Genomic DNA, 25,000 nt, shown 5'->3' with positions numbered 1-25,000 from the left:
ATTACCAGGGCCTGGACAAGGAGTTGTGCCGCATGCTCCGTGAGATATGGTCTGATCTTTCTAATGTTGAATAAGGCATATCAGCATGACCGTGTTGTCTTTGCAATGTGGTCATTGAAGGACAGCTGTTCATCAAATATGACTCTGAGGTTCTTGGCTATTTTAGAAGGAGGTATTGTTGTATTGCCAAGTTGGATGGTGAGATCGTGTTGCATGGTGTGGTTGTGGTCTTGGGCGGTTTCAGCTGGAGGTGATGCTCTTTCATCCAAGCTGAAATGTCCTCTAGTCATGCGTGATGCGAGCTGCTACAGTGGTATCATCTGGGTGAAACGAGATTTAGATCTGGGTTTTGTCAGCATAACAGTGATATGAGAAGTCATGTGCAAGTATGATGGGTCCCAAAGATGTTGTTTATAGGAAAAAAAGCAGTGGTCCAAGCAGCGATCCCTGAGGGACCCCAGTGGTCATGTGGTGAGCAGTGGACAGCGAGCCGCTCCATGACTCTCTGAAGGTTCTGCTGGAAAGTGGGAGGGAGTGGGCATGGGAGGGAAGGAACAGGGTGAGAGAGAGAGAGAGAGAGAGAGAGAGACAGAGACAGACAGAGACAGAGATGTTTCTGACCTTTGAGAAGAGTCCGAAGCAGGCCACACGGCTGATGATGCAGTACGCTTCAAGAGTTCGAGCACCTGATCCATTGGGCTGCAGATGGTTCAGAATAATTATGACATCATCCTCACTACACACATTTGATTGATAATCATCACAAGTTTTCATTAGAACTGAAGAAAGAAGATTGAAGTTATGGTCACCAGTAATCTCCTGCAGTAACCGTTTCTCCTGCTGCCGTCAACTTCAGTCAAAACAAATGAGAAGGTCTCACTGTCAAACAAGAAAACACACACAACTCAACACTCTGTCATCATTCATTCTCTCTCATGTGTGTGTGTGTGAGGCTCTCTCCAGTGAAACAAAACAGAAGATATTTAAAGAAATCAGTCAATGGAGTTCAGTGTTGTTTGATGATCAACATTCGTCAAAATATCTTCCTGTGTTCTGAAGAAAGAAACTTTTGCAGGTTTGTGATGTTTGAGTGATGATGTCACGTGAGGAATGTGCTTCAAGGGGATTTTGTTTGAAACGCAGAAGTGCATTGAATCCTCACAGCACACAATGACATCACACAACACAAACAATCAAGTGTTGAAGACGATAGAAAGCAGAAGAGCTGAAGGTTCTTTGGTGGGTTTCACACATTCTGCAAGTGTGTGTTTGATGTGCATGATGAAGTGCAGACGTGTGAAAATGAATCTGTGGAGTGTGTGTTTGTGTTACCTGTGGTATTGTGTAAGAGGAACCCAGTTGATGCCCTCCGGAAAGCAGAAGAGATGAACGGCCTTCATGCATCGCTCCTCTTCCTCACGCTGCAGACGACACATCACCTCACGCTACACACACACACACACATCAGTACACACACTGTGATATGTGTGTGTGTGTGTGTGTGTGTGTGTTTATTCTGACCTTGGGGAACTGATATATGATCTGAGGGTCATAACCGTCTCCATCTCTCCTCTTCTTCAGACTGACCACCAGCAGATACTCAAAGAAGAGCTGACCCCTGTGTGTCCTGTCACGAGCTGATGGGGGCGCTGCACTCGCCTGACCCGTGTGATGTGTGCTCGCGTCTGACACGCTCTCTAACACAACACAAACACACACATCACAACTCATACACACGCCAGAGGTCATGAAAATACATACATTAATAAACAACCTGAATGTCTGAAGTCACACTCACTCACACACACATACACAAATGCAAAACACACACGTTAAACTCATGAAAAACACACACAAAACACACTCGAAAAACACTCACACAAAAACACACATGCAAAACACACACGTTAAACTTATGAAAAACACACACAACACACACAAAACACACTCGAAAAACACTCACACAAAAACACACATGCAAAACACACACGTTAAACTTATGAAAAACACACACAACACACACAAAACACACACGCAAAACACTCACACAAAAACACACAAACTAAACACACACAAAATACCTCAAAAACGCACACAAACACAAAACACTCACGCTTAACACACATAAAAACACAAAAGCAAAACACACACACACTTAACACACACACACTTAACACACACACACTTAACACACACACGCAAATCACACTTAAAAAACACGCTAAACACACACACACACACACGCAAAACACACACGTTAAACTTATGAAAAACACACACAACACACACAAAACACACTCGAAAAACACTCACACAAAAACACACATGCAAAACACACACGTTAAACTTATGAAAAACACACACAACACACACAAAACACACTCGAAAAACACTCACACAAAAACACACATGCAAAACACACACGTTAAACTTATGAAAAACACACACAACACACACAAAACACACACGCAAAACACTCACACAAAAACACACAAACTAAACACACACAAAATACCTCAAAAACGCACACAAACACAAAACACTCACGCTTAACACACATAAAAACACAAAAGCAAAACACACACACACTTAACACACACACACTTAACACACACACACTTAACACACACACGCAAATCACACTTAAAAAACACGCTAAACACACACACACACGTTAAACTCATGAAAAACACACACAAAACACACACGCAAAACACTCACACAAAAACACACAAACTAAACACACACACACACAAAATACCTCAAAAATGCACACATACAAAAAACACTCACGCTAAAAACACATAAAAACACAAAAGCAAAACACACACACACACTTAATACACACACACTTAACACACACACACACGCAAATCACACTTAAAAAACACACTAACACACACACGCAAAACACACAAACACAATACACACACAAAACACCTCAAAAATGCACACATACAAAAAACACTCACGCTAAACACACATAAAAACACAAAAGCAAAACACACACACACACTTAACACACACACACGCAAATCACACTTAAAAAACACTCTAACACACACACGCAAAACACACAAACAAAACACCTCCCGCACATACAGGGAGTTCATTCTCAGAAACAGAGCATATACAATCAGACCTGAGAAAACCTCAGTGTGTGTGTGTGTGTGTGTGTGTGTGTTGGGTAGGGTAGGGTAAACCCAACGGAATACGGAAAAAATGTCCCCACAAAGAGGGCAATATCCAAAATCCTGGTCCTTGTAGGGACATTTTTTGGTCCCCATGAGGAAACAAGATTATTTTTTTGAAAATGTAAAAGAGCAGAAAGTGTTGTGTGATTGTGAGGTTTAGGGGTAGAGAATATATGATACACAGTTTGTACAGTATAAAAACCATTGTGTTTATGGAATGTCCCCTTAAAACATGGAAACCCAACATGTGTGTGTGTGTGTGTGTGTGTGTGTGTGCGTCTCACTGGCTCTGTGCAGTTTCTCCTGTAGTGTTGAGAACATCGAGCTGATTTTCTTCATCGTTGTGTGTTTCTGATAAACCAGAATATCACCTAGAAACACACAAACACACTCAGTAATGTTCCAGTCATTCATTTTCATTTTCAAGATTACTATAGAAAAACAGGTCAAGCTGACAGAAAGACCCCCGAACTCTTGAGGAAATGAGTCTGTGTGGAAATGTGTCAGCTGTCGTTTCACTTTTATTCTGTACATCAGCACAAACACAAACACACATTTACACAACAATCTCCAACTGATAAAGACAGTGTTAAATCAATAAGTCAATTTTTCATTAACTTACACACACACACACAGACAGACAGACACACACACACACACACACACACACACACAGAGAGATGTTTAGCTTTTCTAGTGTGTTTATGTAGTGGTTGTATTTCATATGTTTAAAACGTGTCTCTTGTATATTAATGTGTTTTTCATTTAGTGTTGTGTTTATGTGTTAATTGAGTTAGATGTGTGTGTGTGTGTGTGTGTGTGTGTGTGTGTGTGTGTGTGTGTTTGAATACTCACAGTTTGATAAAGTGTGTAGCTGATCTCTGTCGTTCATCTGTGTCTGACACACAAACACAAACTGTCAGTGAAGATCAACTCATGTGAACAAACATGCGTGCTGCCGGTGGGCGGAGTCTCAACCCAAAGACACGCCCATTACCGGTGACGCTTTATTATTTGCGAAAGCAACTGTCCCCGCAATCCACCTCACAGCATCTGAAGTTTATTAAGAACTTGATATAAATGTGATGGAGAGTGATTGTATGCGATCATGTTTTTAATGATGTTTATTTAAGAGCGAATTATCGTGTTTTAGGTTTTTCCTCTCTTGAATTTGCGTGTGTTTGGGCTCCATCTAGCGGTCACAGTTCTCTTTACCTCACAATGGTATTTGCCCACAAATGGATGAAATACTTTACACATTTATATGGAGGAATAAACCTCATAAGATCAAGAAAAGTGTTATTGGAAATAAGCTATCTGAAGGAGGGTCAAATGTCCTTGATTTTACACTTTTAAATCAAATTAAAACAATTAATTGGCTTAAAATGTCTTTAAAAAACAAGAAGTATATCATCACTTATTAATTGTTTGAAAAGTTAGGAGAGTTATATTTCTTGTTGAAATGTCCGGTTACTTTAGCTAACTATCACACACAAGCATCACTGTTTTGGTCACTTGTACAAGCATCATATTTCTCCCAGCAGGTGTTATATATGGAATAATGGTTATATTACTTGTGATAACACATCATTGTGCATGGAGGAGTGGATCCAACATATTATACTAATTATTAACCAACTTATTGACAAGATTGGGGAACTATACACACATCAAAGGTTAATTTACACATATGGATTTTCTGTACATGAAAAAGAGTTCAATAAAGTAATTAAGGCCGTTCCCTGTGGCATAATTACATTACGAAAACACTTAGAAATAGACATTATTGATATGACATTACACAATTCTCAACTCATTGTTAATGGTCTTTCTCTGTTTGAACGTCGCTATTATAATAACTTTATAAGAAACTCACTTATGTTGCATAACCCTTACCATATTACAGGGCATAGTATCTGGACACTGCCTTATAAATACATTATATCTAACCTAATAAAAGAAACGACGTTCAAATTTGTTCATATATATAATCCTGTGAATGTTACCATCAGTAGATATATTCATACAGTTTGTAAAACATGTACCTTTTGTAATGCATCTGTTGAGGATATTGAACACATGTTCTATTATTACTCTTATTCACTTTCATTTTGGATTGATTTTAAAATGGATATGACAAAAAATGACACTTTGACAGCATAAGTTTGGAGACATGTGATATCTTCCTTGGGATACAGAACCCTTACTTGTCTGACAAACTTAATTATGATCTTCACCTTTTTATTATTTTAGAAGTTTTACATCCATAAAACCAAAATAACACATTCAAAACCCTCATTTATTACTTTCTGCCATACTGATCTTGATTTTTTTTAAACCATATTAAATATAAAAACACAGTCGAAAGAAACTTGAAAAAACAAAAAAGTTTAGAAGCTTTTGAAGTTTTTGTAATTGAATGCCCTTTTTTATTTTTGTATTTGTTTGTGTTATTTCTTTTAAATTGAGACTACACTTGAGAAGAATAAAAGAATTGTGTAAAAGCACAGCTTTATTATTTGTATTTTATTTATTATTTCTTTTTGAAACAAATATTTAGGCCCCTGCGTTTTATAAGTAAATACGTTAAACAAGCATAACCAAATAAACCCACAAACATTATTTTTCAAAAAGTACTGTATTTAGGAATCCCTAGTTTTCCTTAAATGTGAATTTTTCAACACAAAAGTTAACTAAATGAAAGAAATTATTGAAATAATATTCCACGTGATAAAACGTCACAAGCGAATGAAATGTGTCTGTATTTGTGTCTTTTATGGAAACGTGTGTTGTTTTGACCTCTCGTGACGTAAATCTGGGCGGAGAATTTGTCGATCATGAATATTACTGTACAAGTGTCCAATCGTTTCCTTAGGATTAATATTCCTATGTAATTTCTCACCGCGCCTACTTCGCACCGCCTTCTTTTCAACCAATGAAAGTGGAGCGATGGGACGAGACGTCCCGTTACGTGATTAATATTCATGAGGCGTGCATTCAGCGTGGAAACGAGATACGATCGCATCCTGGACCGCGCGCAGTGCAACGCCACGTCGGCAGAGACGCACACGCTGTGACAGACTCAGTCAGTGATGATTGATCGAGTGTTTCTGAGAGGAATGCGCTGAAATATCAAACTGCACGAGACTCGAGAAAGATCACAATCATGGTGAAGGTGAGCACGCGCACGCGCTCGCGCTCGCGCTCGCGCTTCTGTTTGTGTTTGCAAAGTGTGTTTTTCTGTAAAACTTTAAAACTTCTTCCCGCTGCTCATGAAACACCTGCTCTGCTTAATATGAAGAAAAACAATAAGATAAAAAGTGTAAGATTATCATCAGGAGGGTTTTACATGTGACCTTAACGTATGTTAATATTTGCATGTGAGTCTGTACATGTGTTGTTAAAAGTGTGTTTGGTGTAAACATATGTTTCACATGTGCTTATCTTTCAGCTTTAAATACACTCTTTGTTTACTCTCTTATGTCATATGTGTGCTCACACGAGTCTGATTATTGATTGATTATTGATTGATTATTGATTGATTATTGATTGATGATCGTTTGTTGTTGTTCTGACGGAATGTTTTCTGTTTTTTCAGAGTGTAAATTCAGAGGTTCATCAGAGCAACACAACATATGAATCAGAAGAAACACAACACACACACACCGAGCCGTCTGCAGGTACACACACGCACGCACGCACACACACACACACACACACACACACACACAACACACACCGAGCCGTCTGCAGGTACACACACACACACACACCTAGCCTTCTGCAGGTACACACACACACACAACACACACCGAGCCGTCTGCAGGTACACACACACACACACACACACACACACACACCTAGCCTTCTGCAGGTACACACAGACACACACACACACAACACAACACACACCGAGCCGTCTGCAGGTACACACACACACACACACAACACACACCGAGCCGTCTGCAGGTACACACACACACACACACACACACCTAGCCTTCTGCAGGTACACACACACACACACACACACACACACACACGCACACACATACCTTGCACAGATGCAGTTACACACACATAACACAGATACACACACACACACACAAACAGATACACACACTGCACAGATGCAGATACACACACACACACCTTAAACAGATACACACCTTGCACAGACAGACACACACCTTAAACAGATGCAGACACACAGAACCGTCTGCAGGTACACAAACACAGCACAGAAACAGTTCTGCGTCTATTACTCATTGTTCACAGTGATCAGAATTCTCAAATATGTCTTCACTCATGTGTAGTTCTATATTGACCTGTAACACACACATACACCTGTGACATCTGCTGCTTTGTTTTTTGTTGTGTTCTATTTGTGTGTGTGTGTTTCTCCCTCGGGAACTCCTGAGCTCTGCTCTGAGACGTCCTGTTGTGTGTTGGGAATTCCTGCTTGTTTTCACCAAATATTTGATGATGCAAGAGCTTCATGTGTACATCATAAACACTTTCTCACACACACACACACACACACTGATGTATGATTCTCATGTAGACAATGTTTGTAGTTGTGCGGCTAATGTTCTCAACCCTTTCATGTCCATCAGATGTTGGTAAGGAGCACCCTGTAGCTCCGCCCGGGATGATTTGGCGGGTGACCGGCGGCCTCTTCAGCGTCACCAAGGGTGTGGTGGGGGCCACTGTGGGCGGAGTCACATGGCTAGGGAGCAAAAGTCTGGAGATCACCAAATCAGCTGTGACCGCTGTCCCGTCGGTGGGCGTCGACCTGGTGAAAGGCGGAGTTTCTGCGGTGGCAGGAGGCGTGTCCACGGTGGGGTCAACAGTAGCCAATAAAGTGCCGTTTACAGCAAAGCGAAAAGACAAATCTGAGTGATGATGATGATGATGATGATGATGTCATGCATGAGGACATTCAGCTGATGCACATTTTTCTGACACACATGTAAAGATGACAGAACCTGTCAATCAATCACCAGCAGACACATTCCACAAGGAGACGTTTACTCAAGTGTGCGTGATGTTTGTACCATCATGTGTTTCAAAGACCACAGACACATTGATGAGTGATGTCATCTCGCTCTCACTGTGATGTCACTTCCTGACACCTTTTGTATTATAAACTGCAATATATATTATTTGAACTTAATAAAGTAGCGAAACAAAATTTGTGGAAAATCTTTTCACTATTTGTAAACCTTTTGAATTGTGACTGACAATTTGATAATTTTGTTTGTTTGTTAGTTTCAGCCACCTATAAAACTTCACACTTTGATTGAACTTAAACACAGACTCAGGTGTCATTGAAATAGTTTTATTTGCAGAAAGAGGAACTTTACAAACTGATATACAGTGGTTTATCTTCAATATTCAAAATGGCTACAAATATTTCGTACAAAACGTAAAATGTGTAAAACTGTACAGCTTCATACGGTACAAAACGCTGAATCGAAAGAATAAACGATCAGCATTAGTTCGGCTGGTCGTGGATGATTGAAGACATGTTAAATAAAACAACTGAAGACTTGACACACGGTTGAATAAATACATCTGAACAAGAGACACATTCTACAAAACTACAGAAAGTTTGTACCCCAGACGTGCGACATCACCATGGCAACACGTGATGGAGCGATCGTTGCCGTTGCCGTTACCAACAAACATTTCTGTCAATATTCATTCTTTCAAACTTGCACAATTCAGAATGAATGTTTGCAATCTAGGTTATTCATCTTGAGTCTTGTTGCACACAAACACTGTTTTAGTCTTTTAACAATATTTCGATTTTGCATTTGATTACAAAATCTATTACATGGGACAATAAATCAACTTTAAATATTAAAATTGTTAAATACATTTCAAATGTAAAAAGTTCTCTGTGCGTTGAAGTTAAAAATGTCAATTCTTATTTTTTCATGAAATATTGCCTTGTTTATTGTAAATAGCTATCTTAAATGACGGCTTGGGCGGAGCCTCTGTTAACTCCTCCCCTTCAACTGTCAGTCTGCTGCCAGATTCATTTCACAACGGCTGTTTTTGTACGTCCAATCAAATCGCAGAGAAAGACGAAAGCCTCGCCCACTATTATCCTTCGTTCCATTTCATGTCGAAATGCGGAAGTAAAAATGATCGGAACTTCCACTTCAAGGGGACTTTAACATCAAATCTATATTCACTTACATTAAGTTATTTAGCAGACGCTTTTATCCAAGGCGACTTACAGTTGAGGTAAACAATGTTTATAACACATTTTAGAAACAGTTAAGTGGGTGGAGCTTGAGAAGAGTTGGCCACGCCCTCTGCTTCATCCCACGTCTTCTGAAACAAACACACACAGTTTTATTTTCCACCGTCATATTTTCTCACAGCTCCATTGCAATTCATTCTGAGATTGTATTTGCGTATGTCACACAAACTTACAAGATGATTTCTCAAAATGATGCCTAGATAGTCAGCTCATTAGGTTTTGACCGATCTCGTCCTCTTGGCCACTGTCATGCTCCGCCTCCCTTTCGCTCCTCCCTGCACCGCCGCCAACCTGCAAACCTCCTAAAGACGAACAGAACAAATGGTTAAAAATTAAATCATCGTTCTGGTGTTACGTTGAACACAGTCGCTGATTCGTACCCGATTGATGGACGGCGAATTCGTGGGCGTGGCCTTTCAAACCCCTCTGAATGGTGTAGGGTGATGTACGGTGGCCTGCAGGAGACAGACAGGAAAGAGTTTTTATAAACCTGACTGAAGCTGATCTAAAGGGAAGCAGAGGAGATGTTTGAGATCTCACCGAGAACGTATCGATGTTTTCTGTGCTTTCCTTCACTTACGCTCGATGACTCCGTGTGATTGGACAGCAGACCTAACGGACACACGAGACAAAATCAGACATGGGAACAGATAACGACACGTTGCGAGATTTGATGAGGGTCTTACTGAGTCCTCTGTATCTGGAGAGCTGCTGGTAGATCTGTCTCATCCTCTCGATGTTCAGTCGACTAGCCTCCGCGTGGTTCACCATGGGTTTGGGATAATCCACCCCGATCACGCAGCCGGCGGCCACCTGCACGTCCTCCGGAGCGTTCCAAGGGTCGTAGATGAACTTGGCAGGGAAATCTCGGAGGACAGGTAAGTAACGTCTGGAATGAGACGGAGAGATTAAACCACAGCGCCTGATCATCATCTCCACAAAACCAGAAGAACGCAAGCCAAAGACTCCGCCCACAAATCATCACAGCCTCATTCTGAGACAGACTCGAAAGGCTTGTCTGACGTTTAGTAATTGAAATATCAACTTAAATAAACAATCATTTACTTAAAACTTGATGAAACATTTTAGTTTTTTGGACAATAAACAGATTTTTTTCCAATACATTTTTATGTTTAACAACATTCAATGTGTTCAAGGCTGTTTTTGTGCTAAGCTACATGCTGCTATCTAAAGGCATAATAAAAAATGTTTCTTTAATTCTGCACTTTTACTTGAATAAAATTTCTGTTTCATCAAGTCGATTTCTTAATATCAGCCAATAATAACCCATCAAATAAACCCCTTCTCGTTTGACGACTAATTCAAGTTCGCGAGCTGATATTCAACAGTGTAACCGTGCAGACGCCAACCTGATGAAGTCTCCGTTTGGGTCGATTCTGCGTCCGAAGCCGACGGGACAGTAACAGTGAAAGAACTGCTGAAAGAAGGAGCTACAGGAGTGACAGAGCCAGCTGCCCGCATTCACGCTCCAGTCTGCGTCCAATAAGAGCTCCTCGAACACCTGCCGACACACAACACACCGTTATGCCCGCCCTCATCCCGCCACACCCTACCCACAATGCCCTGCAGCCCGAACCTTCATGCCCTCCTCCCAGCTGATCCACAGATCTCCACGGGTCAGGAAACAGGCCACGGCGTGACGCGCCAGATGATGAATCCATCCCTCCTGACGCAGTTGAGTCATGATGGCGTCGATCCAGGGGAAACCCGTCTTGGCTTCGGCCCACTTGGCCAGCGCTTCGGCGTTCTTGTCCCACGGGATGCGGATGCAGATGGGGTTTCCCTCCATGCGGTCGAATCGAGGGTTGTTGGTGGCGGCCGTGTAGAAGAACTCCCTCCACAGGATCTTATCGTACAGAGAGACGGAGGGACTGCCGCTCTTCTTCACCTGAGGACACACACACAATGAGAACATTGACAACACAAGGGCGTGTGTGTGTGTGTGCGTCTGTGCTGACCTTCTTATAGAGCTCTGTGAGTTTTTGATAGTAGAGACGGCAGGACAGACAGCCGAAGCGCAGGTACGGACTCAAACCCGGAGGACTCGCCAACAGTAGACTAGAGTTCATCTTGGGCCGCTCCACGTTCTCCTGCCACGCCTGATACACAAACACACACACATCAGAGATTCTGTACACAGATACACCGGTGGATTTAGTGGTGTGTGTTGCGTAGTATAATGTCGTGTAGTCGTACAGCGGCAGAATCGGGTCCGATGTGTCGCTCCATACGCATCAGCGCCTCTGATTCTCCACCGGGCCAAACCGCAGGAGTCAAATCTGTAGTGTCGAACCCTGAACACACAAACACACAACACTCAATACACTTAAGACTTTATGTGGGTGTATAGAAGGCTGTGTGTTTATTTCTCTATGTGTGTGTGTGTGCGGGGATATGTGTGTGTGTGCATGTGTGTGTGTTTTTGCGCATTTGTGTGAGCAACTGTGTACATGTTTATGTGTGTATATAGAAGTTTATGTGTGTTTGTCTATTTGTGCGTGTCTGCCTGCAAGTGTGTGTGTGTTTCTACATGTGTTTTTGCGCATTTGTGTGTGCGAGCCACAGTGTAATATGTTTGTGTGTTTGAATACAGAAATGTAAGTGTATTTGTGTATATGTGTGTGTGTCTATGAGTGTGTGAGCTGCGACTGTGTATACATAAGTGTATCTGTGTATACATGTGTGTTTTGTGCATTTGTGTGTGTGCGACTGTGTATAAGTGTATATAGAACTGTATTCATGTGTATTTGTGTATATACATGTATTTGTGTGTGTGTGTGTGTGTGGGAACACCCGCACGTATATTTTGGGCATTTGTGTGTGTGTGCGACTGTGCATAAGTGTATATAGAAGTGTTTGTTTGTTTGTGTATATGAGTGTGTGTTACCGAGTTCATCCAGTAGTGGTACACTGTATTTCTGCTGATGGTTTTGACTGACAGGTGTCACACAGTTTCTCATCAGTTCTCTGTTCAGAGGTTCTGCTGGAGGTTCTGGAGGTTCTAGACTGCTCACCAGAGTCTGAAAGTGTTTGAATGTGAGAGGAGGCTGACCGCCGTTCAGCGCAGTGATCCTGACACACACACACACACACACAGGTGTTATTTCACAGGTGTCACAGGTGTGCAGTGAGCTCTTGATGAGTGTGGTTCTCTCATCACCTGTCCAGATCATACAGCGTGTGTGAGATCTTCACTGTGACCTCCACTCCAGCTTCACACGCCAGTTTCTTTATGGCTGCGTCTCGCTCCTTCCCGAACGGCTCCGAGTCACACTCAAACGTCAGCCGAGAGATCTTCCACTCCTGACACACACACACAGGTGCATTGTGGGACACAACCAGAGACGAGTGCTGTGATGAGATCAGAGGTCAGATGTGTTACCTTGAAGAGTCGAGGGAAGATGTCTGCCGGCTGACCGCGGATCACAAACAGACGTGATCTGAGTTCACGCAGACGAGAGTCCAGATCCTCCAGAGACTGCAGCAGAAACCTCAACACATACACAACAACAACATCAACATCACAACAGCGTGTGTGTGTCTGTGCGTGTGTGTGTATGCGAGTGTCTGTATGTGTGAGTGCGATTGTCTGAGTGTGTGTATATGTGTGTGTTTGTGTGTTTGTGTTATGAGCTGCTCAGATTGAGGTCAGGAGAGCAGACAGACGTTTACACACACACACACACCAGCAGATGGCGACACAAACAACACACACAATGTCCTCACGTGCCGGCGCGTCTGGGGTCAAACCCGGAGGACTCAAACCCGGAGGACTCGCCAACAGTAGACTAGAGTTCATCTTGGGCCGCTCCACGTTCTCCTGCCACGCCTGATACACAAACACACACACATCAGAGATTCTGTACACAGATACACCGGTGGATTTAGTGGTGTGTGTTGCGTAGTATAATGTCGTGTAGTCGTACAGCGGCAGAATCGGGTCCGATGTGTCGCTCCATACGCATCAGCGCCTCTGATTCTCCACCGGGCCAAACCGCAGGAGTCAAATCTGTAGTGTCGAACCCTGAACACACAAACACACAACACTCAATACACTTAAGACTTTATGTGGGTGTATAGAAGGCTGTGTGTTTATTTCTCTATGTGTGTGTGTGTGCGGGGATATGTGTGTGTGTGCATGTGTGTGTGTTTTTGCGCATTTGTGTGAGCAACTGTGTACATGTTTATGTGTGTATATAGAAGTTTATGTGTGTTTGTCTATTTGTGCGTGTCTGCCTGCAAGTGTGTGTGTGTTTCTACATGTGTTTTTGCGCATTTGTGTGTGCGAGCCACAGTGTAATATGTTTGTGTGTTTGAATACAGAAATGTAAGTGTATTTGTGTATATGTGTGTGTGTCTATGAGTGTGTGAGCTGCGACTGTGTATACATAAGTGTATCTGTGTATACATGTGTGTTTTGTGCATTTGTGTGTGTGCGACTGTGTATAAGTGTATATAGAACTGTATTCATGTGTATTTGTGTATATACATGTATTTGTGTGTGTGTGTGTGTGTGGGAACACCCGCACGTATATTTTGGGCATTTGTGTGTGTGTGCGACTGTGCATAAGTGTATATAGAAGTGTTTGTTTGTTTGTGTATATGAGTGTGTGTTACCGAGTTCATCCAGTAGTGGTACACTGTATTTCTGCTGATGGTTTTGACTGACAGGTGTCACACAGTTTCTCATCAGTTCTCTGTTCAGAGGTTCTGCTGGAGGTTCTGGAGGTTCTAGACTGCTCACCAGAGTCTGAAAGTGTTTGAATGTGAGAGGAGGCTGACCGCCGTTCAGCGCAGTGATCCTGACACACACACACACACACACAGGTGTTATTTCACAGGTGTCACAGGTGTGCAGTGAGCTCTTGATGAGTGTGGTTCTCTCATCACCTGTCCAGATCATACAGCGTGTGTGAGATCTTCACTGTGACCTCCACTCCAGCTTCACACGCCAGTTTCTTTATGGCTGCGTCTCGCTCCTTCCCGAACGGCTCCGAGTCACACTCAAACGTCAGCCGAGAGATCTTCCACTCCTGACACACACACACAGGTGCATTGTGGGACACAACCAGAGACGAGTGCTGTGATGAGATCAGAGGTCAGATGTGTTACCTTGAAGAGTCGAGGGAAGATGTCTGCCGGCTGACCGCGGATCACAAACAGACGTGATCTGAGTTCACGCAGACGAGAGTCCAGATCCTCCAGAGACTGCAGCAGAAACCTCAACACATACACAACAACAACATCAACATCACAACAGCGTGTGTGTGTCTGTGCGTGTGTGTGTATGCGAGTGTCTGTATGTGTGAGTGCGATTGTCTGAGTGTGTGTATATGTGTGTGTTTGTGTGTTTGTGTTATGAGCTGCTCAGATTGAGGTCAGGAGAGCAGACAGACGTTTACACACACACACACACCAGCAGATGGCGACACAAACAACACACACAATGTCCTCACGTGCCGGCGCGTCTGGGGTCAGATCAATTGTACACAGACACACACATGTGTTATGAGGGTCTTTCTGTAGTCATAATGAGTTTATTCCGTATAAACTGAGAACTGTATCGTTTTCTCAGACAATACTTTGATTTCTACGCTGTTTTCATCCTGGAGACCAAAAAACTGTCCAGTGACCCTGAGACCTACTGACAGTCACATGTCACACACATGAAACACAAATCACAGCAGCACACAAAAAATCATCACAGAACATTGTGTTCCTCAGCGGTCTCTCTCAACATCATAACCTGTGGTATGGACGAGTCAGAAACAGTGTGTTCTCTCTCTCACTCCAAGTAACATGTCAGCTACACGTCACATAAAACTTGTGCTGATCTCACTTCATTTCTCTTCACTGTAGCTGGCTCTTTAAAAGTAGGTCGTTGCCGTGGTAACCCATGACAAGAAGATTCTTAGTCATCTGGACCAGTACCATGACCCCCATCACATTTAATAAACAGAATACATTCTAAATATGAATCTACATTTTTTAAATCCTTATAAAATGATTTTAATGTGTGTGTGTGTGTGGCGTCAGAGTGGTCATGTGGTCCAGGTGTGACTCACCTCCATCGGTTCACACCAAGGTTTGATGTCCCGGCGAACCAGGGGTCCAGGAAGTAGACGCAGCGGAGCGTGTCGGCCCCCTTCACTGCCTCCAGGAGGGCCGGGTTGTCATGGAGACGCAGTCCCTTCCTGAACCAATGGATGGAGTTCACAGGCATGATGCTGGAGAACTGCAAAACATCACATAAAAGTTTAACAGATGTTCTAAATCAAACACACCAAGCAGATTCACTTCTAACTTTAATAATATACATAAATATATATCATACATATTATTGCCGGGACCTTTATTTTGTATAATAATTGTATTATTAACATTAGACGGTATTTAAATTGGGTCATTGCAGTCACATACAGTACAAAGTACAGTTTTACACGAGTCTAAATACAACTTTACATTATATTTAAACACAATTAAATAACATGGATCTGAATAAGTCGGTCATGACTTTATGTAACGTGTATTTATCTTTATATGACATGAAGACGCGCTCGCGGGCGTGTAATAAAGCATCACTCACCTCAGGTGTTATCAGAACAGAAGAATGATTTTATCAAGAGAGTCCGAGTGAGAAAATCATGTCAAATTAAATGAAGATCCGACCACTGCAGTCTGATCAACACTCTTCAGTGAAGATACCCGGCTGGAACAGTGCTGTTTCATAACGCTGATGCCCACTGCGCATGCGTACAAACGCGATAATCCAGCATGGGTATAGACACCAACTCACTAGATTTAGGATGCTTTTATAGTTGTTAAAGTTATAAACATAGACCTGTCACTGTTATACTTTATATACATCTTATATGATCTATATGATAATATGCATATATCACTTTTTTAAATAATTATGTTAAATATTTTATTTAACGAAGCGCGTTTGCATCTATTACTGTAGATCTATACCGACGCATCACGCTGCTAGTGTCCCACATAAGGAAGCCACTCATTGGTTCCTTCTGATGTGACGTCAGACATCCCTTTCACGTTTATGAAGCGTGGGCGAAGAGAAGTTTCCTATGTGTTTGATGAGTTTCGGACTTTAGAAACAATTTAGTTGAATTAAAGCACGCGATCCAGTCGATTATTGTTGGTTTAGGGCCTGCAATGAAGATGTAATCACCGAATTCCGAGGACCCTTCTCCCCTCCCTTTTTTTTAATCGCTTTTCTGATTGGTTACGTACTAAGGTACCCAGAATAACACGAGCGCAGCTCCGCTGGACGCCATTTTGGCTCTGATGTCTGAGTTTCTGTACATCAAAGGAAAATATCATTCATTAGTGGAAACTACGCTAACCCTGCTAACACTGCCCTTCACGTTCCCTCAAAAGATAACAGACGCGCTCTTTTAATTAAATTCAGCAATTTTTAATATGAGTAAATACATGACTGGCCAGTTATTATTTTTATTTTTTTTAATTTGACATGACCAGAAATGTCAAATTAAGACCATGCTTATCTATGTAAAATATATTTAACGTTAAACTTTCACTCAGGCAGAGTTTTGTTCGGGCGCTACTCGGGGCGCTTTGTTTTGGGGTCCTTCCTCGCAGCTCCGCGCCAGTCGCGCTGCAGTCGCTCATCGCGGGTCTTTTATTATTGTCGGTTTTTGTGTGTTTTTCTTTCATATCTGCGTTCCTTTGATATTTCATCATTAAGTTTGTTTCTGTAACTCAGCAGCGATGAATCTGGAGTTGCTCGGTAAGATCCGCTATGTGTCATTGGGTTAGCCTTGTGCTAACTGCTCTTAGCGCTCTTTTCATGTTCATAAACATTCAATAACAAACTTTAAAAGAAACACAATATTTATTATTTAAACACGGACATTTATGCGACACTTTCTCTTTCTGTACTCATTTAATAACTTTAATGGTATTTAAATGTATTTAAATTGTATTTCACCTGTCAGCTTATTTATTATATTTAATATTAACTGTACAGTCTGGACACTAACAGACGCACGTGGGTTCGATCCCCAGCAAACACTGCATAAATACAGTCATATTTATTTATAAAAAGTATAAAAAATTAATTCAGTGCTGTAATAAAATAGATTTGTATTTCATCAGAACTGTTTTTTTTATTCTACAGAGTCGTTCGGGCAAAATTATCCAGAGGTAACTCTCCTCAATACAAATAACAATAAATGTTATTATTAAATGCTAATGTAGACTACTAGAATAAACCAATATATGAATAGTTTTTTTGATGGAAAGTGTTTGCTCTGTGTGTTGTGTTGATGTGGTTGTGTATGTTGTGTGTTTGTGTGTGCGCAGGAGGCAGATGGAACTCTGGACTGCATCAGTATGGCTCTCACCTGCACGTTTAACCGCTGGGGGACGCTGCTCGCCGTCGGCTGCAATGATGGACGAATCGTCATCTGGGACTTTCTGACACGCGGCATCGCCAAAATCATCAGCGCTCACATACACCCCGTCTGCTCACTCAGGTGCGTACAGAAACATACACACACACGTGACATCATCGTGGTCACGTCATCACGTCTCCTTCTTTCTTTGTCCACCAGCTGGAGTCGAGACGGCCACAAGCTAGTGAGCGCCTCCACAGATAACATCGTGTCTCAGTGGGACGTCCTGACGGGAGATTGTGACCAAAGATTTCGTTTCCCCTCACCGATCCTCAAACTACAGTACCACCCCAGAGACATGTGAGTGTCAGTTGAGCTGTGATGTCGTTTGTGTACATGCGTGCGTGTGGTCGGTCGGTCAATTACAGGTGATGCTTTGCAGGGACAAGGTTCTGGTGTGTCCCATGAAGTCAGCGCCCGTCCTCCTCACACTGTCCGACTCCAAACACGTGGTGCTGCCCGTGGACGATGACTCTGATCTGAACGTGGTGGCAGCGTTCGACCGGCGAGGAGAGTACATCTACACAGGCAACGCCAAAGGAAAGGTCAGAGGTCAGAGCTGTGCTGCTCACTGTGTGGTTGACTTGAGAAACGGTCGAATGTGATGAAACGTTGGTCTGTCACAGATTCTGGTGCTCAACACAGACACGCAGGACCTGGTGGCGTCGTTTCGAGTGACGACTGGAACCAGCAACACCACGGCCATCAAATCCATCGAGTTCGCGCGGAAGGGCAGGTGAGAACCAAATCAGCACGCGCCACTCCCATCTTTCATCTAAGATCAGGAAGTAACTTAAGCGTATCACGACCTGCAGCTGTTTCCTGATCAACACGGCAGACAGAATCATTCGTGTGTACGACGGCCGGGAGATTCTCACCTGCGGGCGGGATGGAGAACCGGAGCCCATGCAGAAGCTGCAGGATCTGGTGAACAGGTGAAAGCACACCTGGATGATATCACCGTGCGTGTGTGTTTTTGATCTGAACTCTCACTGTGGCGTGTGTCTGTCTCAGGACGCCGTGGAAGCGCTGCTGTTTCTCAGGTGATGGCGAGTACATCGTGGCGGGGTCGGCGCGGCAGCATGCGCTCTACATCTGGGAGAAGAGCATCGGGAATCTGGTGAAGATCCTTCACGGCACGCGAGGAGAACTCCTGCTGGATGTCGCGGTGAGACCGAGCGCGAGCCCTTGAGATTGTTACGCTGTGGATGGATTCCGTGTTTATATTTTTTAAATGTTGTGTCCAGTGGCACCCGGTGCGCCCCATCATCGCCTCCATCTCCAGCGGTGTCGTGTCCATCTGGGCGCAGAATCAAGTGGTGAGTACATCTGCGTAACCGGACAAACCCCGCCGGCGTCTGGAGCTGTTGTTGATCACAGGGTTGTTTTGTAGGAGAACTGGAGCGCGTTTGCTCCGGACTTTAAAGAGCTGGATGAGAACGTGGAGTATGAAGAACGAGAATCAGAGTTCGACATCGAAGATGAAGACAAGAGTGAACCGGAGCAGACAGGTAACAACTCAACCAAACATGAAATCGCACACACATGTAGATCACACTGAAGGTGTGTGTGTGTGTGTCAGGTGGAGACGCTGCAGAAGATGAAGAGGTGGACGTCACCACAGTCGATCCGATCGCGGCTTTCTGCAGCAGGTAAGTGAAGATCTTGTGAGCGTCGCATTGATTAGCTCCGCCTACTTTGAAACCTTATCGGTCGGCGTGTGCGCGTGTGTGCTCTTGAGTCACAGCGACGAGGAGCTGGAGGACTATAAAGCTCTGCTGTACCTGCCCATCGCTCCTGAGGTGGAGGACCCGGAGGAGAACCCGTTCGGACCACCGCCAGACGCCACCGGGCAGAACGTCGCACCAGACGACGCATCCGTACACAGCGGCGCAGGAGAGAAAAAGCCCAGACAGCCATCCGCCGACGGAGGACCACCCAAAAAAAAGGTCCGGACCACCACCATAGAACTGCAGGGCGTCCCCAGCGACGGTGAGGATCTGGTTTGGTTCACATCCACACATGATCTCACTTGAAACTCACTGGTCTGTCTGTTTGCGTGTGTCAGAGGTGCACCCGCTGCTGGGCGTGAAGAGTGACAGCAAGTCCAAGAAGAAAGCAGCCGGCCGACCGAAGGGCTCCAAAGGTAAAGACTCTCCGTTCGGACCCAAATTCATCATGGACAGAGACAGGAGCAGGGCCGAGGGACCGCCAGCCGCAGGTAATGAATGACCTTTGACCCTGACCCTCAGCAGTGTGTGTGAAGCTCCTGCTGGTTCTGGTCCTGACTCAGTCTTCTGCAGCTGTGATTGGCTGTTGCTTGGTTACGTCTACTTCCTGCTTGCCATCATGTCCTACCTGTTCCGACCCCTGTGCTGCTTGTTTGTTTGTATTCGACAGGGTTTTATACACGAGCTCACCATACAATAGTATCCTGATATTTTTTGGAACAAAAACTGAAATTTTTGTCGTACAAGATATTATAGAATCGATCACATGAAACATTTATTTGAAGCATGTTTTATTGTGATATATCATCACACTCCTTGTTCGTTCACTATCAGTTGATAGTTTTTATTCGATGGATTTCATCACACTTCGTTCTCTTTTTTAGGAAATCTGGTGTCGTCGTCGTACAAGCAGCATGAGGTTCAGGGATTAGAGTGACTCTGACAGAACATCATCGCTCGCTCTATGAACTCTAAAGACTGTATTTGTGTGCGACATTATGACAGAAGGACGTCACGTCGCTGGACCATCAAACCCAGATGGATCACGCGCATCCAGAGCGTCACCGCGTGTGTATTGTGTAGAGTAGATCTGATGTCCTTCACTGATATTTTGTTCTTTTGTGAGATCTTTGGACTGGTCACGTTGTTGTTTTTTATACTTATTAAACCAGTTTTTTTTTGAGGTTGTGGTTTTGGCTTCTCTGAAAAGAAACAATAACATTGAGAGTTTGTCCATTTAGAGAGTTGTAGTGTCACAAGTGTCCAGCAGGTGGAGTCAGTGCTGTGTGAATCACACAGAGACACATTTCTCTTATTTGAGTCCATTTTGTGCTTTTCTACTGTTGGATTCCATTTTGTGTTTCTGCGTTTTATTCAGAAACGCATAAAATACTCAAATTAAAATAGCAGTCAAATGTGATGAAACATGCCCTATAATACAGAAGCATCATAGATGAGATCAGTTATTTCTCATGGACATCAATGAAGAGCAAATGGAAACCAAAGTGTCATGTGTGTCTCCTGAGAAAACGAATCACAGATGTGTCTGTCATGAGAGTTTGAGAAGAGATGTCAACGACGTGTCAAACTGAGCTCACATTTGTCTCGTCTGCAATCAAAAGTCAAAGATCTCAATATCAACTCAAATATTTCTCATCTGATTTTCTCAAATCAAGAAAATTTTACCACTACAATCTACATTCATTTACACCTCCAGACTCTTCATTGAGTGTCTTTTTATTTCTCCCTAGCGATTTCATTGGAGTTGATATTTTAAAGTCCCAGTGAAATTGTAAATGACGATTCTTATTTTTTCATGAAATAATGCAGCGTTTATTGTAAATAGTTGATCAATGTGAGTCATTTTCTTTTTTTAAATTGTGTGCCCTCACAATCTTCAGTTAAAATCTGAAAATAAACTCTCCATCTTAGATGACGTATGTAAGACAGCTTGGGCGGAGCATCCGTTAACTCCTCCCCTTCAACTGTCCATTTCAGATGCAATGGTTGTTTTTATACATCCAATCAAATCGCAGAGAAAGACGAAGATTTCTCATTCGAAATTCCAGTTCCCTCGGAAATACGTCAAAATACGGAAGTAAAAAACGAACGCAACTTCCGGTTAACGGGGTCTTCAACCGGAAGGATAACTTATCTTCTCAGGAACACCAAAATAAATGTCCATCTGAATTACTTTTGACATTGATTCACTTTTCTTGTCGTTGTCTTAAAGGGACAGTTCACCCAAAACAAAAAAGTTCTGTTTTTCAGTACAAATATCTAAACATTCTTAAATTCAGAAACAAAATGATATTTAAAGTCTTGTTTTCTGATACAAAATATGGGCAGTTGACCAATATACCATACACGTGTCCTATAGTGTGAAAGCAACATTTTAGAAAATAGTAAAAAAAATATTAATAATTCATTTATTGTTTACATTTGTTAAAAATATACAAATAACACAGAAAAATACCTTTTTGCTATCACACATAGGTTACATTTACTGTTTCTTTGTCAACTACCATACTCTTAAAACAAGAAAAACAAAAACTGAATTAATCAATTAAAATTACATCAAAGTGTATTATTCTTACCGCACTGAAAGATTAAATAAAAAAATTCTTAACCAGACTTTGAATCTAAATGTATTAATATTTTTAATATCATCTTTTTTGCTTCTGATGTTTATGTATCTTGATTTGAGAATATTTATATATTTGACAAAATATATAAATACATGTACTGAGACCTAAAGAAATGTTGTGAAGACAGCGTAAAGCTCTTCGCTTGCTGAATTCAGACACACGTTACATCAGATGTTGTAAATGAAATGAAGAACACGAGAAGACAGCAGCAGGAGTAGATAATTAAAGTCTCATCTTTATTACAACCAACATGTACATCATAATCCAAGAAAATCGTCTGGAAAAGTGGAATCCAGCAAAACGTGATGCTGTTCATCACCGCTGGAAGATGTTCCATCCGTCCACATCCATTATTCACAGCGTTTGACTCACGGTGAGAATGAGAGCGAGAGACAGAGAGTCACAGTTGTGAGGGAAAATTGTAAACACTCCAGTGCTCGTGCACCAAAAATAGTGCATGTGTGGGAGAAATATCCTGATGTTCTGCTCCAGAACAAACCTGCAAACACTGACACGTGTGATTCAGACCTCTTCTCCTCCTCTAAAAGAACTCTGAGACTCATCTGAGAAACACCAGCAGAAGGATTTCTGGTTCACAAAAACATTGATCTGTGGTTCTCGTGTAAATGTTTTTATAAACGACGTCCGTCATAAACCCGCTGGTTTGCACCAGAAATCTTCAATAAATGGGGTATATGCACGAGGGACGATGACGTACTTCCGCTAAAACCATCACTTCCGCTCTCATAGCACTGACGGGATGCGTAAAGCACGATGTGTTTAGTGAGAAAACTTTCAAATTTCGATCTGAGATTTACGCGGAAGTACGTCATCGACCCGTCTGCGTATACCCCGTTTGCACGGTGTGACAAAACAAACAGTTGTATCATCTGCATCGAGAGTTGATCACTACCAACGTTTCTTTTCGTGACATCAATCGTGAAGAGCACAAGAAAAATAGCTTGAAAAAGACTCTTGTTATAGTGCAAGAACCCGCACGCTTCACCACGCACGTTCCGCTGCCCAATCTCCGGCGTGACCCTGCACACCCGATCGCCCGAACTCAGCTAGCGGCAGACAGAGGGAATTTCAGATCTTGTGCAAAAGTTGCGAATCAAATGACGATCTTGCCGTTAGCACCACCGTAAGTAATCCATAATGTAAACAACTTTTCAAAGAAAACACCGGGCTTGCACCAAATGAAATTCACTTTGTCTGGTGTCGGCTTGTGATGTTGTATTGCTGTCTCTCTTTAGTAAAACACTGACAATGCAAAACAAGATACGTAACATGAACAACTGAATGAAAACATCCTATCTACAGTAAACCTCAAATTCAGGAGGTAGCTTTGTGTTTAGTGCGGCTGGTCCAACACACACAAACACGCGCCCGTCATCTGAGCGCTTTGCTATACAGTCGTGACGGTGAGCAATGACCTGGGCAGCTGCAGGGCGTCCTCGCTTGTGCCCAGACGCGTTCCGTGGGTCAGGAGTTCCTCCACCGTGGTCCAGTCATCAAGCAGCTTGCGATTCCTCAGTCGACTGAGTTTCCTCTGGCTCAGCTCCAATACGGTGTTGTAAGTTTCGGGGTTAGCTCCTCTCGTGACCTCGAGCCCCTGCAGCGCACCCTCTCCGCCCCTCGCATGCTGCTGGCGCTGTTTCTGCATCATGTGTTCCCGGCGTTCGGTGCGGCTCCAGTAACGGCCCATCCTCACCTCGCTCTCCTCGTCCGTGCTCATGCCGCTGCGCTCGTCTGCCAGCCGGGACGCTCTGTCCCGCAGCATCTGGTTTCGCAGCGCACGCATGCTGGCGCCAGGCATTTTCCGGGCGGGTGCGGGGCCCTCTAAAGTGCTGTAGAGGCCACCCCCCGTGCCCGAGCGATTAGCGGGTTTGGGCCAGGTGTCGTTGGCGTCCTGACTGGGCGTGTGACTCAGGGTGTGGAATCGGCCCTCCCGCTGTGGGACGCGCGGTACCCCAAAGCTGTGCTCCAGGTGAGGTTCAGTTGACACCCGAATCCGGTCGTGGAGCTCCGGAGGCAGAGCACAGCGGTGGTCGTCTACTGGAGAGATGATGAGAGAGGGTTGACTCACCGCGTGTGTGGCATGTGCCGGGTGCGCGACAGGGTGCGCCAGGTGACCTGTGTCCGGTTCTTCAGGTAAATCCATCGGTGGGTCGACTTGGTGGCCACAGTGATGCAGCGTAGCGCTGCAGTAGTTGGGTGACGCCGGGTGGCTCGCCCGTCTGCGATACTCCATCGGCACAGGACGATGATGCAACGTCCTGCTTCTTCTCAAAATCCCGGCAGAGTTCGGGTGCACCAGAGGCCTCCGCTGACCGGACGGGGTGCTGCATGTGGAGTGCCCGGCAGGATTGAACAACGAGCCGCTGCTGGAGCTGTGCAGGTTCAGACACGGACGCTCCACCTCGCAGTACTGCACGGACGACAAGCGGGACAGACCGGGTTCCGTGTACACGTCTTGAGGCTGGACCGTCAGAGCCTCCGGGATGGCCTCCAGCTCGCGGTGCTTGATCTGACTGTCCCGCCGCTCGCGGGAGCACGCCTCACCCTGGTGATGCATGCGCGCGTTGTAGTGGCGCATGCGTTTCTCCAGCAGCCGCTGGAAGCGCAGGAACTCGCCGGTGCTGACGCTGTAGAATCCCGAGTCGCTCAGTTCGGACGAGATGAAGGACTCTGACGA

General features: G+C 43.7%; 5 protein-coding genes across 11 annotated transcripts in view; 2 read left to right on the top strand and 3 right to left on the bottom strand.

Annotated features, from left to right (window-relative positions):
* dennd2db (DENN/MADD domain containing 2Db) overlaps window positions 1–4,128 on the bottom strand; it is an 11,597-nt gene extending 7,469 nt beyond the window's left edge. For all 3 annotated transcript variants that reach the window (XM_056759639.1, XM_056759638.1, XM_056759637.1), the window contains exons 1-6: window positions 4,050–4,128; window positions 3,479–3,565; window positions 1,522–1,697; window positions 1,333–1,445; window positions 810–879; window positions 622–699 (exon numbers count right to left, since the gene is read on the bottom strand). In XM_056759639.1, the coding sequence (XP_056615617.1) occupies window positions 622–699; window positions 810–879; window positions 1,333–1,445; window positions 1,522–1,697; window positions 3,479–3,565; window positions 4,050–4,086 (561 nt within the window). In that variant the 5' untranslated portion in view covers window positions 4,087–4,128. The remainder of the gene's footprint in view (window positions 1–621; window positions 700–809; window positions 880–1,332; window positions 1,446–1,521; window positions 1,698–3,478; window positions 3,566–4,049) is intronic.
* A 2,069-nt stretch (window positions 4,129–6,197) lies between these two features.
* zgc:153675 (uncharacterized protein LOC768179 homolog) lies at window positions 6,198–8,446 on the top strand. Its single transcript, XM_056758592.1, has 3 exons — window positions 6,198–6,369; window positions 6,793–6,874; window positions 7,811–8,446. The coding sequence occupies exons 1-3, from the start codon at window positions 6,361–6,363 to the stop codon at window positions 8,095–8,097; spliced, it is 378 nt and encodes a 125-aa protein (XP_056614570.1). The 5' UTR covers window positions 6,198–6,360; the 3' UTR covers window positions 8,098–8,446.
* Window positions 8,447–8,519: 73 nt separating this feature from the next.
* LOC130429800 (cryptochrome-1-like) lies at window positions 8,520–16,216 on the bottom strand. Its single transcript, XM_056758593.1, has 14 exons — window positions 16,076–16,216; window positions 15,555–15,724; window positions 14,602–14,710; window positions 14,380–14,522; window positions 14,107–14,291; window positions 13,416–13,513; window positions 11,448–11,588; window positions 11,066–11,377; window positions 10,839–10,990; window positions 10,155–10,357; window positions 10,009–10,080; window positions 9,849–9,923; window positions 9,642–9,770; window positions 8,520–9,539 (listed from the first exon to the last, which is right to left on the bottom strand). The coding sequence occupies exons 2-13, from the start codon at window positions 15,710–15,712 to the stop codon at window positions 9,673–9,675; spliced, it is 1,746 nt and encodes a 581-aa protein (XP_056614571.1). The 5' UTR covers window positions 15,713–15,724; window positions 16,076–16,216; the 3' UTR covers window positions 8,520–9,539; window positions 9,642–9,672.
* An 870-nt stretch (window positions 16,217–17,086) lies between these two features.
* Window positions 17,087–20,837, top strand: rbbp5 (retinoblastoma binding protein 5). 2 transcript variants are annotated; one of them, XM_056758932.1, is made up of 14 exons: window positions 17,087–17,257; window positions 17,648–17,673; window positions 17,833–18,005; window positions 18,084–18,224; window positions 18,307–18,469; window positions 18,551–18,660; window positions 18,740–18,859; window positions 18,939–19,092; window positions 19,172–19,243; window positions 19,318–19,435; window positions 19,507–19,576; window positions 19,672–19,916; window positions 19,993–20,145; window positions 20,539–20,837. In XM_056758932.1, the coding sequence occupies exons 1-14, from the start codon at window positions 17,239–17,241 to the stop codon at window positions 20,589–20,591; spliced, it is 1,617 nt and encodes a 538-aa protein (XP_056614910.1). In that variant the 5' UTR covers window positions 17,087–17,238; the 3' UTR covers window positions 20,592–20,837. The 2 variants fall into 2 exon arrangements, with proteins under 2 accessions (XP_056614910.1, XP_056614909.1); XM_056758931.1 differs by having other exon boundaries at window positions 19,666–19,916.
* A 1,680-nt stretch (window positions 20,838–22,517) lies between these two features.
* LOC130430169 (uncharacterized) overlaps window positions 22,518–25,000 on the bottom strand; it is a 9,753-nt gene continuing 7,270 nt past the window's right edge. For all 4 annotated transcript variants that reach the window (XM_056759163.1, XM_056759164.1, XM_056759165.1 and 1 more), the window contains exon 8: window positions 22,518–25,000. This exon is cut by the window's right edge and continues 174 nt beyond it. In XM_056759163.1, coding sequence (XP_056615141.1) covers window positions 23,711–25,000 — 1,290 coding nt within the window. In that variant the 3' untranslated portion in view covers window positions 22,518–23,710.

This window comes from Triplophysa dalaica, chromosome 10 (genome assembly GCF_015846415.1).
Source record: "Triplophysa dalaica isolate WHDGS20190420 chromosome 10, ASM1584641v1, whole genome shotgun sequence".
NCBI classification, from domain to species: Eukaryota; Metazoa; Chordata; class Actinopteri; order Cypriniformes; family Nemacheilidae; genus Triplophysa; species Triplophysa dalaica.
Note: the sequence above shows the minus strand (reverse complement) of the source record. Positions and strands in the feature narration are given on the sequence as shown.

What these genes read in the sequence shown, in the direction of transcription:
- zgc:153675 (XM_056758592.1), top strand. An exon ending in ACACACCGAGCCGTCTGCAG is followed by an intron (nt 6,875 to 7,810) that starts GTACACACACGC and finishes CATGTCCATCAG; the next exon opens with ATGTTGGTAAGGAGCACCCT.
- LOC130429800 (XM_056758593.1), bottom strand. Translation starts at nt 15,712, where the DNA reads ATGCCTGTGAACTCCATCCATTGGTTCAGGAAGGGACTGCGTCTCCAT. An exon ending in TCTTCCCTCGACTCTTCAAG is followed by an intron (nt 14,523 to 14,601) that starts GTAACACATCTG and finishes TGTGTGTGTCAG; the next exon opens with GAGTGGAAGATCTCTCGGCT. An exon ending in AAAACATCGATACGTTCTCG is followed by an intron (nt 9,924 to 10,008) that starts GTGAGATCTCAA and finishes TGTCTCCTGCAG; the next exon opens with GCCACCGTACATCACCCTAC.
- rbbp5 (XM_056758931.1), top strand. An exon ending in TCGGGCAAAATTATCCAGAG is followed by an intron (nt 17,674 to 17,832) that starts GTAACTCTCCTC and finishes GTGTGTGCGCAG; the next exon opens with GAGGCAGATGGAACTCTGGA. An exon ending in ATCGCGGCTTTCTGCAGCAG is followed by an intron (nt 19,577 to 19,665) that starts GTAAGTGAAGAT and finishes TGTGCTCTTGAG; the next exon opens with TCACAGCGACGAGGAGCTGG.